Raw genomic sequence first — 27,121 nt, 5'->3', positions numbered from 1 at the left:
AAAACCTGTCAGCCATTATCCTTTGGACCGTTGCCTTTTCTTTTCTCTGTTTTATCTCCTTCTAATTAATTAGAGGTTTTTTTCTTTATTTTCCATGATGACATTAAATTCTCTTCTTAAAATCTCTTCACCCCACAGGCCAGGTGAATTCAGAGATCATATCTGAATGAGTCAGCTTGAATTCTCACAGGGAACGTCTCCCCTCCCCTCTGTGCCAAAGTCAAGGCAAGCACATTTCTCTATTGCCCCTACAGCATGGCGGGTTTTACTTTTCATTCTACCTAAACTAAGATTGTAATTCTCAACTTTATGCAAGAATCCCCTACCCAGTTCTCCACATAGGGGTGTCCCCCGGGCTTTATCCCTGTCTCTTGTACTCACTAAGCTCAGCAAAATGGAAGCTTATGGTCTTCATGGTTTGGCAGAAACCCTTGGGGGAAAAGCCTATATTGGCACACGATTACCTTCCAAGATACTTAGGAAGATTCTTCCAAGATTCTCAGTTCATTCTTGGCTTCAATCTGGTTTTCTTACTTTTATGCCCAATCAAATAAGCACTGGGGGGTGTGTGTACGCGCGCGCGCGCATGCGCAGGTGCGTGCATGTGCATGCACATATGTGTGTATCTGAATTGTTTAGCAGGGGTAGGGTGAATACTTAGAAAATATAATCTATAAAATTGCCAGAAAAAAGTCCAAGAATATTTTTGTCCCCCCCCCCTTACTTCTCTCCTACTCCAAAAAAATACTGTTTTCTATATAAGTAGTACTTTTTTGAGAGAAAGGAAGAGGTAAAGAAAGTCACACAAACAAATAATGTAGAGGTTATAAAAACAAAACACTTTATGGTACATCTCTGGCTCCTATGTCAACCCCATAACCCTAACCAAACCCAAAAGAGAAACACATCAGCAACAGTTAAGTTCCTCTGTCCAGTGGGTTAATGCAACCATGACAAAAGAACAAAGTGCATCTGGTAGGAAAAAGAACTAATGTTGGAATTACTGCTTTTCAAGAAGCTTGGACAATAGCTCTAGAACAAATCTGCTTCTCTTCCCAAGAAATCTCTCTATGCTGCAGAGTGACATGTGTCTAGATGGCTAGGAAATTTTTTTTTTTTTTTACCTTGAGATGACTATGACTTATCTAGGAAACCAGTTTACCCAACATGTCAAGTGCAGCTGTGTTCATGACTATAGCCACTCTTACCCACAGATGCCCTAGACTATGTTCTCCTTTCAGAGAACAAGAAGGAGGAAACCCAGGAGGGACAACACAGAAGCATGAGGGAGGTGGTCAGACGCCACCTGAGGGGAAGGAAATACCCATTGCAGGGAGTCTCTGTGTAAGTTTCCTCTAAAACAGCCAGTGAATAAAGCAATGTAGTTCTACAAAGAGACCAGAGGGTGTGTTTTTAAATTTGGGTCTCATATGAACCCACTTAATGGTACCAAAAAAATCACTTACTCTCTGTGCGAGTCACTTTGTTTATAGAATGGGAACATCTCAGAATTGCCATAAGATTAAAATAAGACCGGTGTAAATTTTTCGAATTTTTGCTGAACGTCTGTAGAAATTATAGAAGGGATGGAATTAATCTAACAATTAGGAAAGAAGAAAATATGCCCAGGGAAATTAAAGAAAAAGATAATAAAAGTATAGAATAGCAGTCAGCAAACTATGGCCCACAGGCCTAATCCAAGCCCTGCCTCTTTTTATAAATAAAGTTTTATTGGAACACGGCCGCACCTATTTGTTTACATGTTGCCTATGGCTATTTCTGATGCCACAACAGAGACTGCATGGCCCCCAAAGCTGAGAATATTTACTATGAGTCCTTTCACAGTAAAACTTTGCAGGTGCTAGTCTATCCTATAAAGAGATGGATGGAGAAAGGGGTGAGTAGGGTAGGCCTTTGTTTTCCTTAAAATTTCTCATTCAGAATAAAAGTTCCTTAAATGCACACCAACGTGACTAACCTGGAAGAAATCAGAACCATGTCTGCAGGAAGGAACTGTCCATTTGAGGCCTTCACAATGTCACCCACCTTGACCTTTTAAACCGGGAAAGAAACAACCGAAGCATAAATTCTAAAAGCACAGATAGAGGCAAAACATGTCAAATATTCTTAAGAAAAATTCTGATACGAAAATCCTGAAGCCCTGCTAAGAAACTTCGACTACATTAGAACAATTTTATTTTTTCAGGGATTCATTCCTCTAAAGTAGTTGCTCTTAACCAGAGTCTCTTTTGCCCTCCCCCTCCACCAGGGACCTTTGGCGATGTCTGGAGACATTTTTGGTTGTCACGATGTTGGGGTTTTAGGGGGTCGTGCTATTGGCATCAAGTGCCCGGAGGCCGGGGATACTGCTAAACATTCGACAATGCACAGGACAGCCCCTACAACAAATAATTTTCTGGCCCAAAATGTAAGCTCTGCCAAGGCTGAGAAATCCAAACAGACCTACTGGTACTAGTATTTTTCCCATGATACGCTGTTCATACACCATCACGCTGTTAACTGCTTGCCTAATGATGTGTTTTTCTCTGCTGGTCTGTGAACTTTATGTGGAACAGGGAATGAATGAGTGAATGAATGAATGAACAAATAAATAAATATTTGTTGGCTGAATGTATAAATGAATTCCAACTTGTAAGTAGGAGAGAGATGTAAATACTAGGAACAATACAGAGGGAAAACAATATGAGTTCTCGATGCTTTCTTCTTGTGTACTTTTTCTTTGACAAACCCCTTGAGCATTTATTTCCACGGTGCTAAGTATTGAGGACATTAGTCTTAAAAGTGGCAGGCCCTTCCTGGGCAGCTAGAAATGCAGAGGGGCAGAGGGCAAAATTTTCTCATAAACCGATTTCTAGAACTATGTTGGAAAAAATAATAGTAATTTCTTCTGAAGAGGAAGAGAAAAGGAGACTATTTTCCTTTTTATGGCATGATCACACAGATCATGTCTACCTTCATTAATTGGGCAAAGGTTAATTAAATACTTCCATATCAAAGTGAAGAGAGAACCTTAAAAGTTGCATGTGTCTACAAATGCAGAGAACACGTGCAACAGCAGGGGAGAAAAACAGATTGACAAATAAACATTCACAACTTACATATTACATAAAAATTCACAATGCAGTGAACAATAAATTTGTAACTTACATAAACGACTAATTTACAATAAGATCTAACAATGGCTAGACTGAGACAAGTTGAAACTTTGTAATTAGATTTCTGCCCCCCCCCACCCCGAACAACAGTGACCCCGAAAATTATGCACTCATGGAACTGACAGCAGGCAGTCATTCCCCTAAGGGTGGTCGTGTCTTACAAGCTCTCTTTCTGTTTTGCCCACGGTACCTCCAAATCAACTCCCTTTTCCTTTTGTAAGCCCGATATTTAGAGTGCTCCATTTGATTGTACAGGTATAAAAGGAGTCAGAGAGATAACAATTCCTGGGCCTTGGCTCTAGCTATTTGACTTGCTTTTCCAGTGGAAGGCACTGGGGGTAAATTAAAAGTCAATCATGCAGTCGCCTCTGCTCTGAGAGAAGCACCCCGCCCACCCGCTGGAGCCTCACTCCTCTCCTCTTGTCCTTCTCCCCTGACATTCTGCCATCAGGAATGGAGTGGCTCTGTCAGTGGCTTTGTTCTCTTCGTCTCAATGAGAGGAGCAAAATGCAATCATGACTGTTTTATCTCTCTTAGGGAAAGAAATACTGATACTTAGAAATCAAAACATTCTTATAATTAGCCTTCAAAGGAATTTTACACTGGTCAGCAATTAATTCCTATTATTTTTAAGTTTATTTATTTTGGGAGAGAGAGAGAGACAGCACACACAGGTGCAAGCCAGGGAGGGGCAGAGAGAGAGAGAGGGAGAGACAGAATCTCAAGCAGGCACCTCACTGTCAGCACAGAGCCTGACCTGGGGCTGGATCTCACGAACCATGAGATCATGACCTGAGCGAAATCAAGAGTCGGATGCTTAACCAACTGAGCCACCCAGGCGCCTCAGCAATTAATTATTGATGAGGACAGAGTCGGTATCTAGCCCGACTATAAATAAAAGTATGCCTTTTATTTATATCCCAAGGAAAATATATTCACGGAAACATCCCCTGAGGTAGTCTCCATACAAAGGCTGCCTTCTACCCTGAGCAACAGTCTGTGAAGCATCATCTTTAGATATTCCAGGAAATGACACAGAAGTAACCCAGAGGCACATTAGGAAGCACGTAGACTTGCAACCACTTAGACTTCAATTCAAATCCTAGTTTCGCCACTTGTGGGCTGTGTGACCTTGAGCAAAATATACTTAATTCTCTTTGATCCTCTACTTCCTTCATCATGTTTCATAGATAAAAGTCTGTAACTTTAAATATGGTAGGCGCCAGGAATGCCTGTGTGGCTCAGTCAGTTAAGCGTCCGACTTCGGCTCAGGTCATGATCTCGCGGTTCGTGAGTTCGAGCCCCACGTTGAGCTCTGTGCTGACAGCTCGGAGCCTGGAGCCCGTTTCGGATTCTGTGTCTCCCTCTCTCTCTGCCCCTCCCTCACTGATGCTCTGTCTCTCTCTCCCTCAAAAATAAATAAAACATAAAAAATAATCATAATAATAAATAAATATATATGGTAGGCACTTCTTACTAAGTTAAAAGTTCAAATACGTTCTTACCTCTTTCCACATAATCACTTGCCATTCATTCTCTCTGAACACTGAAAAACATATAGCTATATATTAACTGTAACAATTGTATTAGGTAAAGTCCAAAATAATAAAAGATACTTTTCCAAAAATCTAAATGTGTTTCTTTACAAGGTACTGTCTTTATTAATTTAACCTTGACATAAAGTAGAAAAATATGTAAACTGTGTTCACACACACTGCATCAAAATAGAGCAATATGTATAATATAATGTAACATAAGTATAGACAGATGACAGGTAGAAGCTACGTTAAGTTACTTCCACTCCTGAAAAGTTCGCTGCTACATGCTAAAATACTGGCTGATAGCCCAAAAAATAACCTATATTTCTAATCAATTATCAAGATAGCACATATCAAAACTAGGACTGGGAGAGACTATGTAACACCCAGATCTTTTTTTTTCTTCTAATGTTTATTTTTGAGAGGGAGAGAGAGAGGGAGACACAGAATCTGGCAGGCTCCAGGCTCTGAGCTGTCAGCACACAGCCCAACGCGGGGCTCAAACTCCTGAACCATGAGATCATGACCTGAGTGGAAGTCAGACATTTAACCGACTGAGCCACCCAGGTGCCCCTCCAGATCTTTTCTATTGACATAAGAATTGCTCATATCCCAAATATTCCAACTTCCCATCTCTTTTCTTTTCTTTTATCCTAATTAACATAATTGATGATTCTTACATATGGCAACAGCTTCCTTCTGGCTGTTGGTTTTTTGTGTCTCTATTCCTTTAAATAATAGAACGTTATGAAACACAGTATGTGTATCTATTTGGTCAATTTGGGTATTTTCTTACAGTGAGAAGAGATAAAAGCTCAGTCTAATATCTTACCTATTGTGTTCTTTGTGTTGACTAATCTGTCTGCCATATGTCGTTTCTGTTATAGAAAAAAATCCATTACATCGGAAGTTCAGAGTGAATAATTCACATTATAATACAAGTCACAGTAGGTTTAAGAAAGAACAGAGGCAGCAAACCTGTCAGTCTCTTCTTTGTTTTGCCCTTATCTGACTCTCCTAAATGAGAGGTCATCTAAGGGAGGGGCTAAGTGTGGCCTCGGGAGACGGCTTGCCTTGGTTAACATCCCAGCTCTGCCTTTTGCTAATGCAGGCTTCACAGGTCACTAACCTGTCCGTGGCTCCATTTAAGTGAACACATGCAAACGCTCACACACACACGCACGCACACGCACATTTTACAGGGCCTCCTACATAATGAATGCTACTGAAAATGTTAGCACATTATAGGTTGCTTTCAATGACTATATTTATAGTTAAACACATAAGTAGCAATCGTGGATTTCGCTCCAATTTAGCCCAAGGCTTTAAATCAAGTTTGAGAAATTCTTTCATATTATAAACCAATCAAAAGACCAGCAACCAAACAGATTTTCCTGATGTCCTATCTTAATAAGATATGAAGGAATTCGGCACAAGAATATGAAAAACAAATAGTTAGCAATTTTGGAAATGAGCATGAGGATTGTGAGTGAGGACGAAGGGGCCTCTACTGGAGTGGCCCAGCTGTCTTTATGAGGTAGGGTCAGAGCTAACAGAAAGCAATCTTAAATGTCTCTCTTCTTTTCCTTCACAGCTAAAACCTGCAGCTCTCGTGAAATTATAGCTCTGACAAGGTTAAAGGAGAAACGAAGTCACTGCACAATTCCTGACCTCTTAGGATCTTCACCTCTGGTTGCATTATATCCCCAAAGATACTATCATAGTTCTTATGACCACTATTAAGTCCTGCTGGTTTCTCAAACACACACACACACACACACACACACACACACACACACACACACTTTAAAATTTGAAACCTTAGAGTTTAATTCACATTTCACATCAACTACAGGTTTAAAGAATTATACCAGTTGCAAAACACGCAGCTAGGAAAAAGAGCAAGAAACATACCTCATGTACTCAAGGCAATAGTTTTGGGAACATTTCACTAACAGTAAACTTACATAATCTTCTACAATCTCTTTGATGCCTGAAATGGTAAGTATAATCATCAAAGGCAAGAGAGTTGTATATTTTCCCGTTGGAGACACATCTGGAATTTGCTGCGAAAACAGAGTTACACTATGAATTCTATGATACGTTTTTCTTGTATTTTGCTTAACGCTAAAAGCCAGGCTACTCGTGGCATACCCAGAACATGAAAACAACACACGGTGTCAAATAAAAAGGGGAAAGAGACTCTTAGCACATCGAAACCATCCCTCGAGCATGGTGTGAAACATTACATTATGGGAAAGCCACCAGTGCGCCTACTTAACGCTTCAGTCATATGTCACCTTCCCAAGAGAATACTGTTATTATGTTTTGAATTCAGAGGCTTGGACTGTATTCTGAAGCTGACTGTATTTGAAGCTTTCAAAACTTAATTGTCTAAGATAGCATCCTTTCCAAACAGTTAAAGCCAGAAGGTCAGTTATCTTAACCGAATCTTGCTTCTTTTTGAGGCGGAAGAGAAATTTTTTGAAGGCCTGGGAGAATAACGTTGCTTGGGTACAAATTACCTGTGGAGAGGGCTCTGGGGCTATGCCCCACTGTTTAAAGATAGGAGAAATAAAGTGACAAGAAGACTGGCAGTTTTCTGATGGACTCAAGGGTAGATGAGGTTGTAAAGGAGATCCTTTAACAGATTTAGAACAGCTCTCAGGCCTGTATTTCTAGACTTGGGTCTAGAGAGTGGATACTCTCTATGCTGCCTTATTTCCTGCTTGTTATTTCTTTGTGCAGCCAAAGAGTATCTATTCTGAAGCGCTCAATAATTCTTGTGGTTACTTTAAAAGCAGTCAGACACAGAGGAAGAAAGGGAGAGGTTCTAGGATCGCTGAGGCTATCAATGAAAACTGCCTTCCAAATAACTTGCCTCTGCCTGACTTCTCCATCTCTCTGCAGTGCACCCCAAGCCCGTCGTGTTGCTCCCAGGCCCCCCTCTCTCTTTTCCTCAGTTAAAGCCTCGCCGGAGCTGGTCACTTCACTGTAGCTCCTGACTGTCACTGCCTTCTCACTACAGTCCAAGCTTCTGAATGTAGCTCACGAAGCTTCTCATTACCTGGCCTCGGCCAACATCTTTAGCTTCTTCTCTACACTCCAGACAAAATTTTTACCATTTCCAGAACATTTCACATGCTAGAGAAAATTTTAACACTTTAAATTTTCACAATGCAAAACATATAAGACCTTCTTGGAGAAAAGCCTACCTCTTTCCCTCCCCCACTGGGTCCCCGGTTCTCACAAAAGGCGACCAGTGTTTCCGGTTGCTGTGCCTTTGCTCACACGGTCTTCTGTGCCGCAAAGGTCTTCTCTTCTTCCACTGACCTCTACTTACTGTTGAGCTCCTCATTCTCTAGTCTTTGGCTCAAATGTCTTCTTTTTCAGTACCTTTTCCTGAACCACTCGCCCTCAAGCCCAGAGTAGGCCGTGTTCCCCTAGCACTTTATAAATATTTCTTAAAGCACTTGTATGTTAAGACTACCCGCTCTCCAAAGGGAGAACTACGTCTGACAATTCATCCTTGAATTATTAATTTCATGCCCAGGTTTTGGTACACACTATGTGATCTCTATAAATTTTTGCTAATGCCAATCTTCTGTTTAAGGTCAATTCAACAGATTCATTAAATTCTTATCTCAAAGCTTGGCCGTTTTGAAGGCACTGTTTCTTTTCTTTTCTTTTTTTCTTTCTTTCCACGTTTTTATTTATTTTTGAGAGACAGAGACAAAGCGTGAGTGGGGGAGGGGCAGAGAGAGAGGAAGACACAGAATCTGAAGCAGGCTCCAGGCTCTGAGCCGGGGTTGTAGGGTTCATGACAAAAACAAGGTTGAAGAAACAGGAATAAACCAGATTATGGAAGGTCTTGAATTTAAGTGTTTTGAAAAGATGTCATTCCTAAAAGAAAACACAGAGGGAAAGCTTCCAGACGTTGGTCTTGGCAAAGATTTCTTGGATATGACGCCAAAAGCACAGGCAACAAAAGCAAAAACAGACAAGTGGGACTACATCAAACTAAAATTCTTCTGCACAACAAGGGGAACCATCAAAAAAATGCAAAGGCAGACTACAAAATAGGAGAAAATATTTGAAAACCCTCCATCTGGTAAGGATATAGAAGGAACTCCAATTCAACAGGAAAAAAATAATAATAATAATAATCCAATCACAATGGGCAAAAGACTTGAATAGACATTTCTCCAAAGACAACATACAAATGGCCAAGAGGTACATGAAAAGGTGCTCAATGTCACTAGTCACCAGGCAAATGAAATTCACAACCACAATGAGGTATCACCTCACACATGTTAGGATGGCTATTAATTAAACACAGAAAATAACAAGTGTTGGTGAGGACGTGAAAAAATTGGAATCCTTGTATACTTCTGTTGGGAATATAAAATGGTGCTGCTGTTACAGAAAATAATACGGAACTTTTTCAAAGAAATTAAAATAGAACTACCATATGCTTCAGCCATCCCACTTCTGGGTATTTATCCAAAAGTTGAAACCAGGATCTTGGAGAGATAGCAGCACTCCCACATTCAGCTCAGAATTATTCACAATAGCCAAGATATGGGAACAACATCAATGTCTGTCGATGGATGAGTGGATAAAGAAAATGTGGCATCTATACAATGGAATATTATTCAGATTTTAAAAAGAAGGAAATTCTGAGACACCTGGGTGGCTCAGTTGGTTAAGCAGCCAACTTTGGCTCAGGTCATGATCTCGCGGTTTGTGAGTTCAAACCCCGCATTGGGCTCTGTGCTAACAGCTCGGAGCCTGGAGCCTGCTTCGGATTCTGTGTCTCCCTCTTTCTCTGCCCCTCCCCTGCTCGCGCTCTGTGTCTTTCTGTCTCTCAAAAATAAATAAATGTTAAAAAAAATTATAAAAAGAAGGAAGTTCTGCCACATGTAACAACATGGATGAATCTTGAAGGCATTATAATGAAGTACGCTATAGAAAGACAAATACTGCATGAATCCACTTATGTGAGATATCTAATGTAGCCAGATTCATGGAGTCAGAGTAAAATGGTGGTGTCAAGGTCTAGAGAGAGGGAGAGATAAGGAGTTGTTATTCAATGAGCATAAAGTCTAAGTTATGCAAGATTAAGAAGTCCTAGAAATCTGCTGTACAACAGATGTCTATGGTTAACACTGGTATATCATACACTTAAAATTGTTAAGGGGGTAGATCTCACATTAAGTGTTCTTACTGAAATATTAAAAAAAGAAGAGAAAAGAAAATTAGCTATTTCAAACTAGCATTTGGACTTTCTTTAAACTCTTTCTTTTAATACAATAAAATTATCCTCTCATGGAGGTGGCATACATTATAAAAGTTAGTCCAATAATATCTCATTAATGATCTAAATCAGGAAGAACTGTGGGCCAATTCATCTACTGGGCATCAACACGTTTTTCATCCCCCAAATGAGAATTTCGAAGTCTTACTGAGTAACTTAAATATTGTAAGAAGAGAGTTCTCTTCTTGCCGTGTTTCAATTTATTCTGTATGTTCAATTTTTATTTCAGCTAAATGAGCTTTTTACATTTTTCTTTTTTAAAAAAAGCATAATCCAGTAATGTGTTCAGGAATATTACCTGCAATATAGTAATGAACAGGAAGAAAGCATTAGCAGCTTTGCTAAACTGCAGATACAGATATCGAGGGAGGAATGACCATATGCTGTACTTGGCTGTACTGTAGGCAAAAAGAAAATTACCACTGTCAGTTCACACTCTGAACTCTAAAAACACCAAAGGAAAACCCAGAAGTGGATAAAATATTCTTATAAAACCCTGACTCTTTTCTGAAGATTTTTTTGTCGTTTTTGAACACTCATTGTTACCTGAAAACAATGTCAGGACAAAGAAAGAATTTTCTCCATCTCAGGAACTAAGAACTACGAATACAATAGACAAGCAGGAGGTATTCCACATTTTCTAATGGCCTGTAATTCTTATAACAGAACTCCTAATCAGCATCTGTCTTATAGTTCAAGGATAACAAGAGCCAGCAATGTTTCTCCCTTCTCTCCCTCCCGGGAGCTTTATCATTAAAAGTTATCTTAAATCCATCTACCCCCAAATGCCTAGGCCACGTCACGGACAAAGAAAACCATCACGGGTGTGTTTCTTTTTTTCTAATGAACCTACTACATTTAAACATCAGAAAGGGGCGCCTGGGGGGCTCAGTCAGTTAAGCCTCGGACTCTTGACTTCAGCTCAGGTCATGATCTCACAGCTCCTAATATCAAGCCCGGCGTAATGCTCTGCACTGACAGTGTGGAGCCTGCTTGAAATTCTCTTTCCCTCTCTCTCTCTCTCTCTCTCTCTGCCTCTCCTCTGCTTGCATTCTCTCTCTCTCTCCCCCCGCCCTGCTTTCTCTCTCTCTCTCAAAATAAATAAATAAACTTTTAAAAATAACCGGAAAGACCAGGAGTTTGGGGAAGATGGCAGAATAGGAGAAACCTGAATTCACCTTGTCCCACAAACACACAGAGATAACAGCTCCATCACATAGAAGAGGCCACACCAAAAAGGGCAGGAAAGGCAGAGCTGCATTTGGGAACCAAATCCCCAGCACAGCTAACCGCAAATGGGAGAGACAGCACAAGTTCCAAAAAGCAAAAGGATGTGACCCCACACAGGGCACCCCCAGCCCTGGGGACCCACACTGATGAGTCCCCATAAAATCTGGCTTGAAGGCCAGTGGGGCTTCAATCCAAAAACTTTAAAATTCATCAGGCTTAACTGTGGGAGAGCCAGAGAGCAAGGGAAAGCTGAGTCCCTGCCCTTAAAGGGCCAGCATACTAAACAATCCAGCCCAAGGCCCAATACAGAAGCAGCAGTTTGAAAAGCACATGGGGTATACATGAAGATTTACTGACTAATCTTAAAACATGTGCCTGGAGGGGCAGGAATCTGCATGAGATTTTTCCAGGAACAAGAGTGCTGGCAGAAGCCATTTCTCTTTCCTTCCCCCAGGCTAGACAGCCAGATGCTTGTGGGAGCCAGCAACACTCTTCATCCACCTTTCTAGCATCAGGTGCCCCAGCCCAGCGTTCCCCTGTGGACCCTCCCCATCCGGCCTGCCTGATTCTTCAACAGGCATCCCAGCAAAGCAGCTGCTGCCCAACAGACCCTGCGAGCAGCTCCCACAGGGACCGGCACCGCTCCAAAGGGACTCCTGCCCTGAAGAGAGGGAGACATAACCCCATATAACAACATGCCCACAGTTTCTGCAGCCAGGCGTCTTGGCTGGCTCTGCAGAAAGCAAGCCCTGCCCTAGGGTGCATGTGCAGCTATGGCAGAAAGGCTAACTGCAGACAGGTTGGCTGACTGCCGGCCCTGCCCACCAACAAGCCCACAGTAGCCACAGACATGCCTCTCCACAGTGCAGGGAGCAAACCCCGTCCAGTGCACCAACAGAAGAAAAAATGGGTCATTGCAGCTGTCTGAACTAAGAATAACTGAGGCCCAGCTATAAGTGGAGGGTGCAAGACAGCCCACACGGGAGACACCCCTGGAGGATGTTGTTCTGGGGACCAACGGAGATTGCACTATAGGCACCACTCCTATTAAAGACCGGTACATTCAAGTCCAGGAGATATAGCCAACCTGCCTAATACATAGAAATAGACACAGAGTCACAAAATCAGGAGACAGAAGAATATGTCACAAATGGAAGAACAAGACAAAATCATAGGAAAAGACCAAAATGAAACAAAAATAATATGCTTGATAAAAAAATCAAAGTAATGGTCCTAAAGATACTCAGAGAACTTGAGAGAAGAGTGGATGAACTCAGTGAGAACTTCAAAAAAAGAGACAGAAAATGTGAAAAACCAGTGAAAGCTGAAGAATTCAGTAACAGAAATTAAAAATACAGTAGAGGAAACCACAAGCAGATTAGAGGATGCAGAAGAACAGATTAGTGATCAGGAAGATAGGGTAATGGAAATCAACCCAGCTGAACAGCAAAAAGAAAAACCAATAATAAAAAATGGAAACAGGTTAAGGGAACTCTGCGACATCATCAATAACATTCAAATATAGAGATTTCAGAAAAAGAAGAGAAAAAGAAGGGGGCAAAAAACTTATTTGAAGAAATAATAGCTGAAAACTTCTCTAATCTGGGGAAGGAAACAGACACCCAGATACAGAATGCAGAGAGAGTCCCTAACCAGATGAACCCAAGGACGTCCATACCAAGACATATAACAATTAAAATGGCAAAAAAGTAATGATAAAGAGAATTTTTTAAAAAGCAAGAGACAAGCAGAGAGTTACATAAGAAGAAAACCCCATAAATCTATCATGTGATTTTTTTAGCAGAAACTACAGGCCAAAGGGTAGCATGATAGATTCAAAGTGCCAAAACAAAAAAAAAAAACCTACAACTAAGAATATTCTATCTGACAAGTTTACCATTCAGAATAGAAAAAGAGATAAGGAATTTCCCAGACAAACAAAAGTTGAAGGAGTTCATCACCACTAAACCAACCTTACAAGAAATGTTTAAGGAAATTCTTTAAATGGAAAGAAAAGGTCATAATAACAAGAAAATTGTAAGAGGAAAAATTTTCACAGATAAAAGCAAACATATAGTAAAGGTGGTAGATAACTCACTTATACATGAGAATGACAGCTAAAAGACAAAGGCAGTAAAATCAGTTATCTACAGAAAATTGGTTAAGACATATACAAAATAAAATGTCAAATATGACATTATATACATAAAACATAAAGGGGTGTAAAAATGTACAAATATAAAAATACCAAAAAAATGCTTTTGTTTTTAATTTTAATGTTTGTTTATTTTTGAGAGGGAGACAAAGACAGAGACAAAGCTCAAGCAGGGGAGGGGCTGAGAGAGAGAGAGAGAGAGAGAGAGAGATACAGAATCTAAAGCAGGATCCAGGCTCTGAGCTGTCAGCACAGAGCCCAACGTGGGGCTCAAACCCACAAGCTGTGAGATCATGACCTTAATCGAAGTCAGATGCCTCACCAACTGAGCCACCCAGGCACCCCCAAATTTAGTGCTTTTAGAATGTGTTTGAACTTAAGTAACTATGAACATAGACTACAACATACATAAGATGTCATATATTTGATCCTGGTGGTGACCACAGATCAAAAACCTACAACAGATACACAACAAATAAAGAGAAGGAAATCCAAGTATAACACTAAGGAAAGCCATCAAACCACAAGGAAAGAGAGCAAGAAAAGAATAAAGGAACAGAGAACAACTACGACACCAACCAGAAACAACAACATGTCAATAAGTAAATATCTATCAATAATTAAATGTGAATGTACTAAATGCTCAAATCAAAATACATAGGGTAGCTGAATAAATAAAAACAAGCAAGACTCATTTATAAGCTTCCCTACAAGAAACTCACTTCAGACCTAGAGGCACATACACACGGAAAATGAAAGGATGGAAAAACATATACCATGCAAATGGAAGCCAAAAAAAAAAAAAAAAAAAAGCTGGGGTGGCAATACTTAAATCAGACTAAATAGACTTTAAAACAAAGACTATTGCAAGAGACAAATAAGGACACTGCATAATGATAAAGGGATTAATCCACCAAGAGAATATAATAATTGTAAATATCTATGAACCCAACATAGGAGCACCTAAACACAAAAAGCAAACATTAGCAGTAATAAAGGAAGAAACTGACAGTAATACAGTAATAGAAGGGGACTTTAATACTCCACTTACATCAATTAATAGATTGTCCAGACAGAAAATCAACAAGGAAACAGTGTCTGTGAACCAGATCAGACTAGATGGACCTAACAGATACAAACAAAACATTCCATCCAAAACAACAGAATACACACTATTTTCAAGTACATGTAGAACATTCGCTAGACTAGATGACATATTAGGGCACAAAACAAGTCTCAATAAATTTAGGAACATTCAAATACTCTCAAGCATCTTTTCTGACCAAAATGGTATGAAACTAGAAATCAATTACAAAAAAAAAAAAAAAAAAAAAAAAGAGCTGGAAAAAACACAAACCCATAGAGGCTAAACAGTATGCCCCTACACAACCAATGGATCAATGAGGATGACCTCAGTTTGGCTTGTCTGGCATTTTCCTCCTGCTCAGAGTGAGGTGATTTGTTGGGATGGAACACAGAGGTAAAGTGGACTTCTCGTCACATCATGTCAGGGTCCCCATCATCAACACCATTTATTGCTGCTAATGAAAAACTCAAAAAATACATGGAGACAAATGAATTGAAAACACAATTTTCCAAAATCTTTGGGACACAGCAAAGCCTGGTCTAAGCAGGACGTTTATAGTGATTCAGGCCCACCTCAAGAAATAAGAAAAAAATTCCAAACAACCTAACCTTACACCTAAAGGAGCTAGAAAAGGAAGAACAAACTAAGTCCAGAGCTAGCAGAAAGAAGGAAACATAAAGATTAGAGTGGAAATGAATAAAATGAGACTAAAACAATAAAGATAAATGAAATCAAGAGCTAGTTCTTTAAAAAGATAAAGTTGATAAAGTATAATCAGACTCATCAAGAAAAAGAGAAAATGACTCAAATAAAATCCGAAATGAAGGAGAAGAGGAGTGCCTGGGTGGCTCAGTCCATTAAGTGACCAACTTTGGCTCAGGTCATGATCTCACAGCTCGTGGGTTCAAGACCCACATCGGGCTCTGTGCTAACAGCTCACAGCCAAGAGCCTGCTTCAGATTCTGTGTCCCCCTCTCTCTCTGCCCCTCCACCATTTGCACTCTGTCCCTCTCTCTCTCAAAACATGAATAAACATTAAAAAATTTAAAAAGGAAAAAGAAAGGAGAAAAACCAACACCACAGAAATACAAAGGATTATAAGAGAATATTATGAGAAATTATATGCCAAAAATTGGACAACCTAGAAGAAATTCCTAGAAACATACAATCTTCAAAACCTGAATCAGGAAGAAATAGAAGATCTGAGCACACAGATTGCCAATATTGAAATTGAATTAGTAACCAAAAAACTCCAAACAAACAGAGGTCCAGGACCAGATAGCTTTACAGATGAATTCTGCCAAACTTTTAAAAAAAGAGTTAATACATATTCTTCTCAAACTATTCCAAAAAATAAAAGATGAAGGAAAAGTTCCCAATTCATTCTACAAAGCCAGCATTACCCTAATACCAAAACCAGACAAAAACACTACCAAAAAGAGAAAACAACAGGCCAATATCTCTGATATGAATAGACTCAAAAATCCTCAACAAAATATTACCAAACTAAAACCAACAATACATTAGAAGAACGATTTACCACAATCAAGTAAAATTTATTCCAGGGATGTAAGGGTGGTTCGATATGTACAAATCAAGATACATCACATCAACAAGAGAAGGGATAAAAACCTTATTATCTCAATAGATGCAGAAAAAGCAACTGACAAAATATAACATCCATTTTTGATAAAAACTCTCAATAAAACAGGCTTAGAGGAAACATACCTCAACACATTAAAGGCCTTGTATGAAAAACCCACAGCTAAAATTATACTCAATGGTGAAAAACTAAGAGCTTTTCTTCTAAGATCAGAAACAAGAAAAGGATGTCCACTCTCACTAGTTTTATTCAACAGATCACTGGAAGTCCTAGCCACAACCATCAGACAAGAAAAAGAAATAAAAAGCATCCAAATTGGTAAGGAAGAAGTAAAACTGTCACTATTTGCAGGTGACACTATATTTGAAAAACCCTTAAAACTCCACCAAATGACTATGAGTAATGATAATTTAATAAAGTTGCAGGATACAAAATTACTATACAGAAATCTGTTGTGTTTCTATACACTAATAACAAAGCTGCAGGAAGAGAAATCAAGAAAAAAAAAATCTCATTTACAATTGCACCAAAAATAATAAAATATCTAAAAGTAAACTTAACCAAGGAGATGAAAGACTTGTACTTTGAAAACTGTAAAATATTGATGAAAGTAATTGAAGATGACACAAATGGCAAGATATTTCATGATCATGGATTAGAAGAATCAATATTGTTAAAATGTCCATACTACACAAAGCAATCTATGCATTTAGTGTAATTCCTATAAAAACACTAACATTTTCACAGAACTAGAACAAATAGTCCTCAAATTTGTATGAAATCACAAAAGACCCCAAATAGCTAAGGCAATCTTGAGAAGGAAGAACAAAACCAGACACATCACCCTCCCAGATTTCAGGATGTACTACAAAGCTATAGTAATCCAAACATTATGGTACTAAAGCTATAGTAATCCAAACATTATGGTACTGGCACAAAAACAGACACTCAGGCCAATAGAACAGAATAGACAGCCCAGAGGTAAACACACACCTATTTGGTCACTTAATCTATGACACGGGAGGCAAGAATATAGAAAGGGTAAAAGACAATCCCTTCAATAAATGGTACTGGGAAACTGGAAAGCTACATGCAAAAGAATGAAACTGGACCAATTTCTTATATCATACACAAAAATAAAATCAAAATGGATTAAATACCTAAATGTAAGACTTGAAACCATAAAACTCCTAAAAGAAATGTCCATTTGGCATTGGACGTAGAAATATTTTTCTAGATATGTCTTCTCTGGCAATGGAAACAAAAGCGAAATTAAACCATTGGGACTACACCAAAATTAAAAGCTTTTGCACAGTGAAGGAAACCATCAACAAAATGAATAGGCAACCTACTGAGTGGGAGAAGATATTTGCAAATGACATATCCAGTAAGGGGTTAACATCCTATGCATGTAAACTTATTCAAATATAAATGTATTCCCCTCAACCCCCCCCAAATTAGTGTGATTAAAAATGGGCAGAGGACCTGAATAGGCATTTTTCCAAGGAAGACATATAGATGGCCAACAGACAGATGAAAAGATGCTCAACATCACTAATTATCACGGGAATGCAAATTAAAACCACAATAAAATATCACTTTACACCTGTCAGAATGACTAAAATGAAAAAGCACAGTAACAAGGATGTGGAGGAAAAGGAACCCTCATGCACTGTTGGTGAGAATGCAGATTGGTACAGCCACTATGGAAAACAGGATGGAGATTTCATGAAAAATTAAAAATATATTTACCATATGATCTAGTAATTCATTACTGGGTATCTACCCAAAGAAAACAAAAACACAAATTCACAGAGCTATATGAACCCCTATGTTTACTGCAGCATTATTTACAATAGGCAAGATATAGAAGGAACCCAAGTGTCCGTCCATAGATGATCGGGTAAAGAAGGTATGGTATATATCAAAATGGAAGGACCTAGAGGGTATAATGCTAAGTGAAATAAGTCAGCCAGAGAAAGACAAATACTATATTTTTTGAGTCATATGTGAATATAAGAAACCAACAAAGAGAAAAGAGGCAAACAAAAAACCAGAAACTTAAATACAGAAAAATAACTGGTGGTTGCCAGAAGGGAGATGAGTGGGGGGATGGGTGAAATAAAGGGGATTAAGAGCACACTTACCCTAACGAGCACTGAGTAATGTATACAATTGCTGAATCACTATATTATACACCTGAAAACTAATATAACACCGTATGTTAAGTATACTTCAATCAAAAAAAAAAAAAAAAAGCCTAATGCTAAATTCCCCAATGTAGGATAATGGTGGAGAACTCAGCAGCTCTGTGAGGTTCCACTGCAAAGCATTTACCTTGGGAATGCAAACTGGTGCAGCCACTCTGGAGAACAGTATGGAGGTTCCTCAAAAAGTTAAAAAGAGAACTACCCTATGACCCAGCAATTGTACTACCAGGTATTTATCCAAAGGATACAAAGAGTAGTGATTCAAAGAGGCACATGCACCACCATGGTTACAGCTGTCAACAATAGCCAAACTGTGGAAAGAGCCCAAATGTCCATCAACTGATGAATGGAGAAAGAAGGTGTGTGTGTGTGTGTGTGTGTGTGTGTGTGTGTGTGTGTGTGTGTGTGCATGTGCGCACGTGTATTTAATGGAATGTTACTCAGCCATCAAAAAGAATGAAATCTTGCCATTTGCAAGATGTGGATGGAGCTAGAATGTATCACGCTAAGCGAAATAAGTCAGTCAGAGAAAGACATATGACTTCACTCACGTGGAATTTAAGAAACGAAACAGATGAACATAGGGGAAGTGTAGGAAAAAGAAAATAAGATGAAAACAAGAGGGAGGCAAACCACAAGAGACTCTTAACTGTAGAGAACAAACTGAGGGTTGCTGGAGAGGTGTTTGGGGGGGGGATGGGCTAAATGGGTGATGGGCATTAAGGAGGGCACTTGTTGGGATGAACATGGGTGTTATACGTAAGTGATGAATCGTTAAAGTCTACTCCTGAAACCAATACTACACTGTATGTTAACCAACGTGAATTTAAATAAAACCTTGGGGGGAAGAAAGGAAAGCACTTTTACCTCCTAGGTATTGCTAAAGGGCACTCTCGATTGGCAGTGGGCTGCATGGTACTGCTATGAACAGGAGGAACAAGTGAGAGCAGAGGCCAATTCAGAAACAGAAACCTTGAGGGTGAGATGAAGACACAGCCTATTCTTGGTAGTGAACTTGAGAATTCAAAGTTTCTCAGGGTTTGAGACAACTGTTACAGCCTGAAGTATCTACACCAAGTGTATTTTGCAGGTGAGGACGACATCCTCCTCCTTCCTCTCCTCCCAGCTACACACACTTCTCACCTGATGGAGTTTTTGCAGAAGTTGTTCCTAATGGGCTCATTGAGGTAAATGGTGCGGACTTTGGACACGACTGATCCTTGAAGAGACTGTTGGCAGCCCATTTTTTCCTCCACCTCCTGACAGATTAAAGAGAAATCAACAGGTCCTACAAGAAGGCAAAGGAATGTTACCCAGAATTGCAACTGAAATCAGGCTCCAGGGAACGCATCAAGTGCATTGCATGTTGGACCTCTGTTGAGTCCCCAAGGAGGAGACTGTTTTCCTAGCCTCCAGTTCTTCACCTGTCCCATATATTTCTCCAGGGACCAGACATCCAAGACCTCCCCTGTCACCCTGCATTGGCGAGGCGGTTCTGGTTCCCTCATGGCTACCACATCCCCATTCCCTCCCCAGCCCTGGAGGCTCTGGGTGGGCACTGACACTCAGCCCGGGCAGGAGACTGGGGAAGATGCAGTGAGATAGGGCCCAGCAGCTGGCCTCAGAAAAAGAATGGGCGAGGGGAGAAGGTGAATAGGGCTGGGGGAAGCGGAGGGGAGAGTGTCTTGGCTCAAGAGCAGTAGCTCCATGACCGGAGGGCAGCCCCCTGACCAAGATGGCCTTAACATTCCCCCCAGCTTGACTAAATTGGAAATAGATGCCTTCTTGTCTCTAGTCCTGAATTCCCTTTCCTTTTTACTAACGTGAAGCATTTACTTTGGAAAAGGTGATTGTATGTTGTTATTCTACTCCCTTTGAAATGTATAGAAATGTCCTGAAAAGCCCCTTGCCAGCTTTAAGATCCATGGGAAAGCTTTTCTCAAGGACCTGGGAGATCCCTGAAATGTAATCATCAAAGAAATTCTCCATTCCATGGTAGGGTAGGAACCTAACTTCAGGGGGTGCCTTGCTCGAAGTGTAAAATTCTCACATGTCATGAAGATAAGAGAAAATGTAGTTATTCTTTGGGTAAAGCCAGTTAGCAGACACAGGTGGCCAACAATCCTCCTCCTTCCCCACCCCAGCTTTTTAAAACTCCCCCACCTTTGTTTCAGCTAAGGTGAGCTCAGTCTCTCTCCTCTATTGAAATAGCCTTGAATAGTCTTCCTGGCCCCATTAACTTCACCCAGGTAACGTATATTTTGATATCTCCTACCCCCAAAATAAGTGAGATTTTTGACCAAGGGGCCAAGGAAAGTCTCATTTGTTTCTTACAAGAAATAGAGGCTAGTGTGCCCTCAACAGTAAGAAGCATTTTTATGTCTGAGTCCATGTACCCAGTTTTCCTCAGACTTGCCCAAGGTCCTGTAGTGCAGGATTAATAGGGATATTCAAGTCCTTGAGTCACGAACTTTCTCACCGTCACTGTATGTTTAGTAAGAGAGCTATTTCTCTTCAAGCGTTTCCCTAACAATGCATCCATGTGTGAGGGTAAAGAAACAAAAGGTGAGTTACAGTTTACTAAGGGGCTGCTGATGAAAATAAATAAAGCTCTAAACACCTGACTAGACATGTGTGATCTTCAAGGCTATCAACAGGCTTCAAGGGGGAGCCTGTTGACCTGCTGCTACCTGACAGAAGGGTGCTGGTGACCAAGTGTCCCCAGTTGAAAGGCCTGAGCCTTTAATGTCCCGGCTCACACACTAGGTGCCTCTCACCACACCAACATGTCTCTTCAGCAAATAACTGGTCTCTTAGAGTGGCCCCATTAAATTGTATAATAGTAAAAAGTGAGCCAACATAGAATCTATGAAAACGTAATGCAGCTCTTTGCCCATAAAAATGACAAAGCCTAAGGAACAAAAGACAAAGGAAATTCTTGTTTGCACATCAAAGGAATTAAGTTACAAAACACACAGAAAATACATTTCCTGTAAAAGAAATTAAATATGGCCATTACGAAACAAGAGGTCAAAAATAGAAATACTAAATTATTTTTTGAAGTGATAATGAAACTGCAGAAGAATTTTTAATGTGACCTGAAAGAGCTCAGAAAAGAAATGAAAGAGAAATATCTTAAGAAAAAGGAAAGCCACCTTAGAAGCAACTAAGATAACAGAGAGCTGAAAAGAGGCATGTCCTGCACAGACTATGAAAACTAAGCAAAATGAAATGAAAAAGAGCACAGATGATAAAGAACTGGAGAAAAATTATAGATGTGGGACAAAGGATCCAACGTATGCATATTTCTTGTCCTTAAGAAATTTAAAACATGAAACAAAAATACTGAAAGTCGTAGTAGAATAGATCCTTCTTTAATGAGAACGAAACAACTAAGAAAAATCTAACACAAATTCCAAGACACTTCCTGGTTAAGTTCATTGGACTTTAAGAATAATGAAAAAAAATCATTATTAGACCAGCAAATCATTTATGAAGTTTGGAAAGAGAGGGACTATTGGGGCCCCAAGTAGAAGTCATCACTGAGGCAGGAGACCAGATGTCCTATCAAGAAATGAATGAAAAGCTGGTAAACAAGATGTAGAAAGCAGTGATTTACCTGGATACAAAAACAAGGCTTTAGGTAATCATAGGCCATCTTATTGTGACCGAACTTTCTGTTGACACAGCTTAAAATGGTGACTTTTTTTTTTTTTTAAGGCTTTTTAAATTCACTACTCAAGTGAGTAGCCATTATCAAGCCAAATTTTCATCAAAAACAAAATTCAAGAGAATTAAGTAAAAAATTCAAAAAGCACCTTCCTCCTGAAGAAATGTGCCAATTAACACCAAAATTAACAGTGGGGAAACAGGGGTTATGTAAGGCAAGGCTCGGGTCATGCCCAAGACAGAGACTCTGAGAAAACGTCATAGTCACAGAAACTCATCTCAGGGTCAGGGTGAAGTTGAAAGAATGTTGTCCCATTATCCATTCAACCACTCCCACAGGGCCTTGGTATAATTCTGACAAAGGAGAGAGAGACAGAGAGAGATGGAAGGGAGGGAGCTTCCTAGCAGAATAACCCAAATTGGCATCATCAGAGTTGGCCAAGAGATCTCAAGTACTGTCAGTTTAAGATGGTTCAGAATTAGTAGTGCTGCAAGGTAAAAGCAGATAAAAACACATACAAAGAGAGGGAGAGAGAGAGAAATAGGGCAAAAGCAGTATGTTGGCAGATGATGGCTATGACTTTTTCACAGAGGCAAGAAAACCAAGACATCTCAAACAAAGTAAGTCAAGAATATTACACTTGGATTTATAGTGAAAATGCAGAAAAATAAAGACAAAGAGGAAATCTTAAAAGCGGCCAGAGAAAAATAAGAGGAAGGAATGTTTCCCCCAAATTTTATGAAACTGCATTATGACACCAAAACCAAAGTCATTACAAGAAAAAAATAGTACAAATTCAAATCCATTATAAGCATGAATATAAAAATCCTTAGCAAAAAATCAAATCTACCAACATGCAAAACGATTACACATCATGACTTTTATGCATTGAATTGCATCTTCACACCAAAAAATGATCCGTTGATGTCCTAACCCCCAGTACCTCAGAATGTGACTTTATTTCGAAATAAGTTGTCTTAGTCTGCTCAGGCTGCTCTAACAAAATACCACAGACCAGGTAGCTCATAAACAAATTTATTTCTCACGGTTTGGTTTTTTTTTTTAATTTTTTTTAACGTTTATTTATTTTTGAGACGGAGAGAGACAGAGCATGAACGGGGGAGGAGCAGAGAGAGAGGGAGACACAGAGTCTGAAACAGGCTCCAGGCTCTGAGCCATCAGCCCAGAGCCCGACGCAGGGCTCGAACTCACGGACTGTGAGATCGTGACCTGAGCTGAAGTCAGAGGCTTAACCGACTGAGCCACCCAGGCGCCCCTATTTCTCATGGTTTTGAAGGCTGGGAAGTCCGACCTCAAGGTGCCAGCATGCTGGTTTTGATGAGGGCCACCTTCCTGGTTCGTAGCTGGTGCATTCTCATTGTGTCCTCACATAGTGGCAGGGGCTAAGGACCTCTCTGGGCCCTCTTTTATAAGGCATCGATCCCATTTGTGAGGGCTCCTTCATGCTTAAGCACCTCCCAAAGGCTCTACCTGCTAACATCCTCACCATTGGTGCTTAGGATTTCAACACATGGATTGGGGGGAGGGGGCCACAAACATTCAGACCACAGCATAAGGTCCTTGCAGCGTTACCCAAATTGAGATAATGTCATAGGGTGGACCCTAACCCAGTATGACTAGTATCCTTATGAAAAGGGGAACTTCGGTCACAGAGACAGACACACATATAAAGAGAAGACAATGTGAAGAGACAGGAAAATGCCACGTGAACATGGAGGTACCAAGTGGAGTCGTGCTGCTGCAAACCGGGGAACACCCGGAGCTACGAGAAGCTGGAAGAGGCAAAGGATGACCCTTCTCCTATGTATTTCAAGTGGAGTGTAGCCCTGCTGACCTTGATCTTACACTTCTATACTTGAGAATTCTGAGACCATAGATTCCCGTTGTTCTAACTAAGTCACCCAGTTTGTGGCACTTTCCCTATGACGAGCCTAGGAAACTGATAATGACCTAGTGGGGTTTATTCCAAGAAAGGAAGTTTGATTCATCATTTGAACATAAAATGATGTAATTTATCATCTCGAAAGACTAAAGGGAAAAAAAAAACAAACCCTATGGTAATCTCAACAGATACAGAAAAGGCATTTGACAAAGTTGAACATCAAATGATCAAAACTCTCAGCAAGCCAAGAAAATCGGGGAAGTTCTTCAACCTAATGAAGGATGTCTATGAAAAACATGCAGCAAATATCAGACTTAATTGTGGAAAACCAAATGCTTTCTTCCTAAGACTGGTAATGATGCAAGACTGTCCTTCCTCACCGCACACATACAGTATTGTACTGGAGGCTTTATTTAGTGCAAAAAGGCAAGAAAAGTAAAATTCAAAGAGAAAGGAAAGAAAGAAATAGAAGTCTATTGACAAACTACATGTTGGCCTATGAAAAATACTCTCAAAGTATCTATTTTAAAAACTGTTCTAGGGGCGCCTGGGTGGCGCAGTCGGTTAAGCGTCCGACTTCAGCCAGGTCACGGTCTCGCGGTCCATGAGTTCGAGCCCCGCGTCGGGCTCTGGGCTGATGGCTCGGAGCCTGGAGCCTGTTTCCGATTCTGTGTCTCCCTCTCTCTCTGCCCCTCCCCTGTTCATGCTCTGTCTCTCTCTGTCCCAAAAATGAATCAACGTTGAAAAAAAAAAAATTAAAAAAAAAAAAACTGTTCTAGTGTAACATGTAAAAAAAAAAAAGGCTTGGAAATTAAGACTCCCATCTTCATAAAGAGAAAAATAAAAAACATATGACTAAACTGAAAACCAATGACTCTTCTTATATCCATCAGAGAATTGAGGTCACAGGGCAAATTGCCGGCCCCAAATCTAAAGAGATAGGTGAACACAGAAAACCAGAATTTATCTCTGCAGCCAGCAACTGGCAGAAACATGAAGAGGGTCATTGATTAAGTGCAGAAGGCTTAACCATGCCCCAGATTTGAGATAAAGTCCTAGAAGGGGACCTTAAGGAATACCACTAGACTCTCAGGGTGAAGATCAAAGAAAAGTCCCCTCATGCTTCCAGTAAGGGAAGGGGAAAAGGGACCATTGTAAAATATGCTCAGCACACGGTGTTCTCCTCAACAAGGGCTGGTCCTCAAGGAAAAGTGTTTTACCAGAGCCTCATCAACATGGGAGAAGGGAAATACCTAACTTTGGCTCTTTCTAGTCTTCCTGTCTTACTTAAAAGAAAAACACCCTAAAAAGCACTTGTGAAGAACAAAACCGAATCAAAGGATTATCGCAGCTGGAAGAAGTGGCTAAGAACCTATTTAAGAAGGAGTCTCTAGAGAAACCAAAATACACAGTGAATCTACAGCTGCATATGGAACAGTTTCCAGCGGTAGGGAGGGGGAGGCTAAAAACTAGCTTAGCAAACTCCTACACATAAAGTGAACGAAAAAAAACCCACATGGGAGTGGGTGGGAAAGGCTGACACGACCTTCCTATAAACCCCACTCTAGGTATGGCAACCCACAATCAGGAGGGAACTCAAAAAACCTGAGCTTCTCCCTGAGGCATGAAGGCTTTGAACCCTACATGTGGCACCTCGACTTTTACCTGCACCTTAGAAAGGAGCCCCCAAAACATCTAGTAGGGCTTGCATCGCTGAGACTCACAAGGCTATGGTGAACTGAGAAAATTGTTCTTAAAAGGTCTCACATGTGCAAACACCCACCCCAGGGCCGAGCACAGAGGCGGCCAACTAAAAAGTGCCTAAGCTTTCTGTTAAAGAGATTTATTTTCTCATGTTAACGCACTGGCCTACGGGGCTGACATCTACATTAACACACATCTGGGGGGTCTGCTGAAATTCTCTCCAAATACAGAGGCCCGTGGGCACAATCTTTGCTCTCCCCCTTTGCCTCACTCCAGCCCTCTGCTATCTCCTAGAGTGGAGCCTGTACCCCCGCCTGGTGACTTCATTTTTACAGCTGGAGGGCTATGCTCATGGGTCCCACTGGACCGTAACCAATGGAGAAAGAGTTCACACCCAGATTGCACCCCCAATGTCACAACAGAGAGACAACAGACTGAGGAGCCCAGGCTCTCTGTGAAGCAGGCCAACTTATCTTCACAGGTGTGATCTGAGTGGCAGGGTTCTAATCAAACACATATCTAAAGACTCAGTCATCCTCTCCAGAGACCTTGGAGGGTGGGTTCTGTGTTTGTACCCACCACCCTCAGAGCACCAATATTTCCCAGAGGGGAGCTTTCACACACAGCTGGTACCCCAGTTTTTGTGACTGCCACTCAGGGGATGCTGCTTGACTTCCTGGCTCCGGTGGCCAGTGGGGGTTGCATTCCTGGGTCTCATGGGATGGGACTGTAATGATCAGAGAGCTGGTTCTTGGCCAGCACCGCTCTCAGGGCGTGTCACAGGCAGCACATGGAAACACATGCCTGGTCGTTCTGTGGAAAAGGCCCATCTGCTGGTCCTGGAGCTTCAGCCTGAGGGCAAGCTACTGGTTTGGCACACAAGGGGCCTGATGAAGTACTCTGCAGATACAGAAGCTGGTGGATGCTGTCTGTGTGCTCTCCCTCTGCCTCACTCCGGGTTGCCAGTATCTGCCAGAAAGGAGCTGGTACTCTCGCCTGGCACCTCAATTTTTGTGACTGCTTCCCAGGGGACACTCTAGGTTGCCTGGCTCTGGTGACCAGCAGGACTCATGCTTGTGGGTCCCATAAGGCTATAACCAACAGAGAAAGAGTTCTTAACCAACTACCATCCCCAGGGCAGGGCAGAGTGGCAACAGTCTGCGAAACAGGCCTGTTAGCTTTATAGCTGCAGCCTGGGGGACAGCCTTCTAATTAAGCACATGTCTCAGGGCTAACTGGAATCCTCTCCAGAGACCTCAGACAGGGGCACTATCTTTGCAGCTGCTACCCAGGGGACACTTCTAGATTGCCTGAGTCTGGTGGCCAGGGGAGCTTACACTCATGGTCCTGAAGGACTACACATATTTGTATACATTAAAAACTGCCACCTGAGGGTCTATCTACCAAGCAGGAAATAAAGACACTAACTTTAAAAGATGTCTGCACACCCATGTTCACTGCAGCATTATTCACAATAGGCAATATATGGAAACAACCTAAGAGTCCATTGGTGAATGAGTAATAAAGA

The 27,121-nt window shown here is 40.8% G+C and overlaps 1 protein-coding gene across 5 annotated transcripts in view; it reads right to left on the bottom strand.

Moving 5' to 3' along the window:
• The window catches only part of LOC112860863 (phospholipid-transporting ATPase IB-like), a 216,029-nt gene that overhangs the window by 172,817 nt on the left and 16,091 nt on the right, over positions 1-27,121 (bottom strand). For 4 of the 5 annotated variants that reach the window (XM_086714937.1, XM_086714959.1, XM_086714943.1 and 1 more), the window contains exons 2-7: positions 19,460-19,604; positions 10,330-10,429; positions 6,682-6,780; positions 5,547-5,592; positions 4,682-4,722; positions 1,979-2,052 (exon numbers count right to left, since the gene is read on the bottom strand). In XM_086714937.1, the coding sequence (XP_086571063.1) occupies positions 1,979-2,052; positions 4,682-4,722; positions 5,547-5,592; positions 6,682-6,780; positions 10,330-10,429; positions 19,460-19,560 (461 nt within the window). In that variant the 5' untranslated portion in view covers positions 19,561-19,604. The remainder of the gene's footprint in view (positions 1-1,978; positions 2,053-4,681; positions 4,723-5,546; positions 5,593-6,681; positions 6,781-10,329; positions 10,430-19,459; positions 19,605-27,121) is intronic. The other variant, XM_086714965.1, reaches the window with a different exon arrangement.

Source organism: Puma concolor, chromosome A1 (genome assembly GCF_028749965.1).
Source record: "Puma concolor isolate L17-30 chromosome A1, mPumCon1.1.hap2, whole genome shotgun sequence".
NCBI lineage: Eukaryota > Metazoa > Chordata > Mammalia > Carnivora > Felidae > Puma > Puma concolor.
Note: the sequence above shows the minus strand (reverse complement) of the source record. Positions and strands in the feature narration are given on the sequence as shown.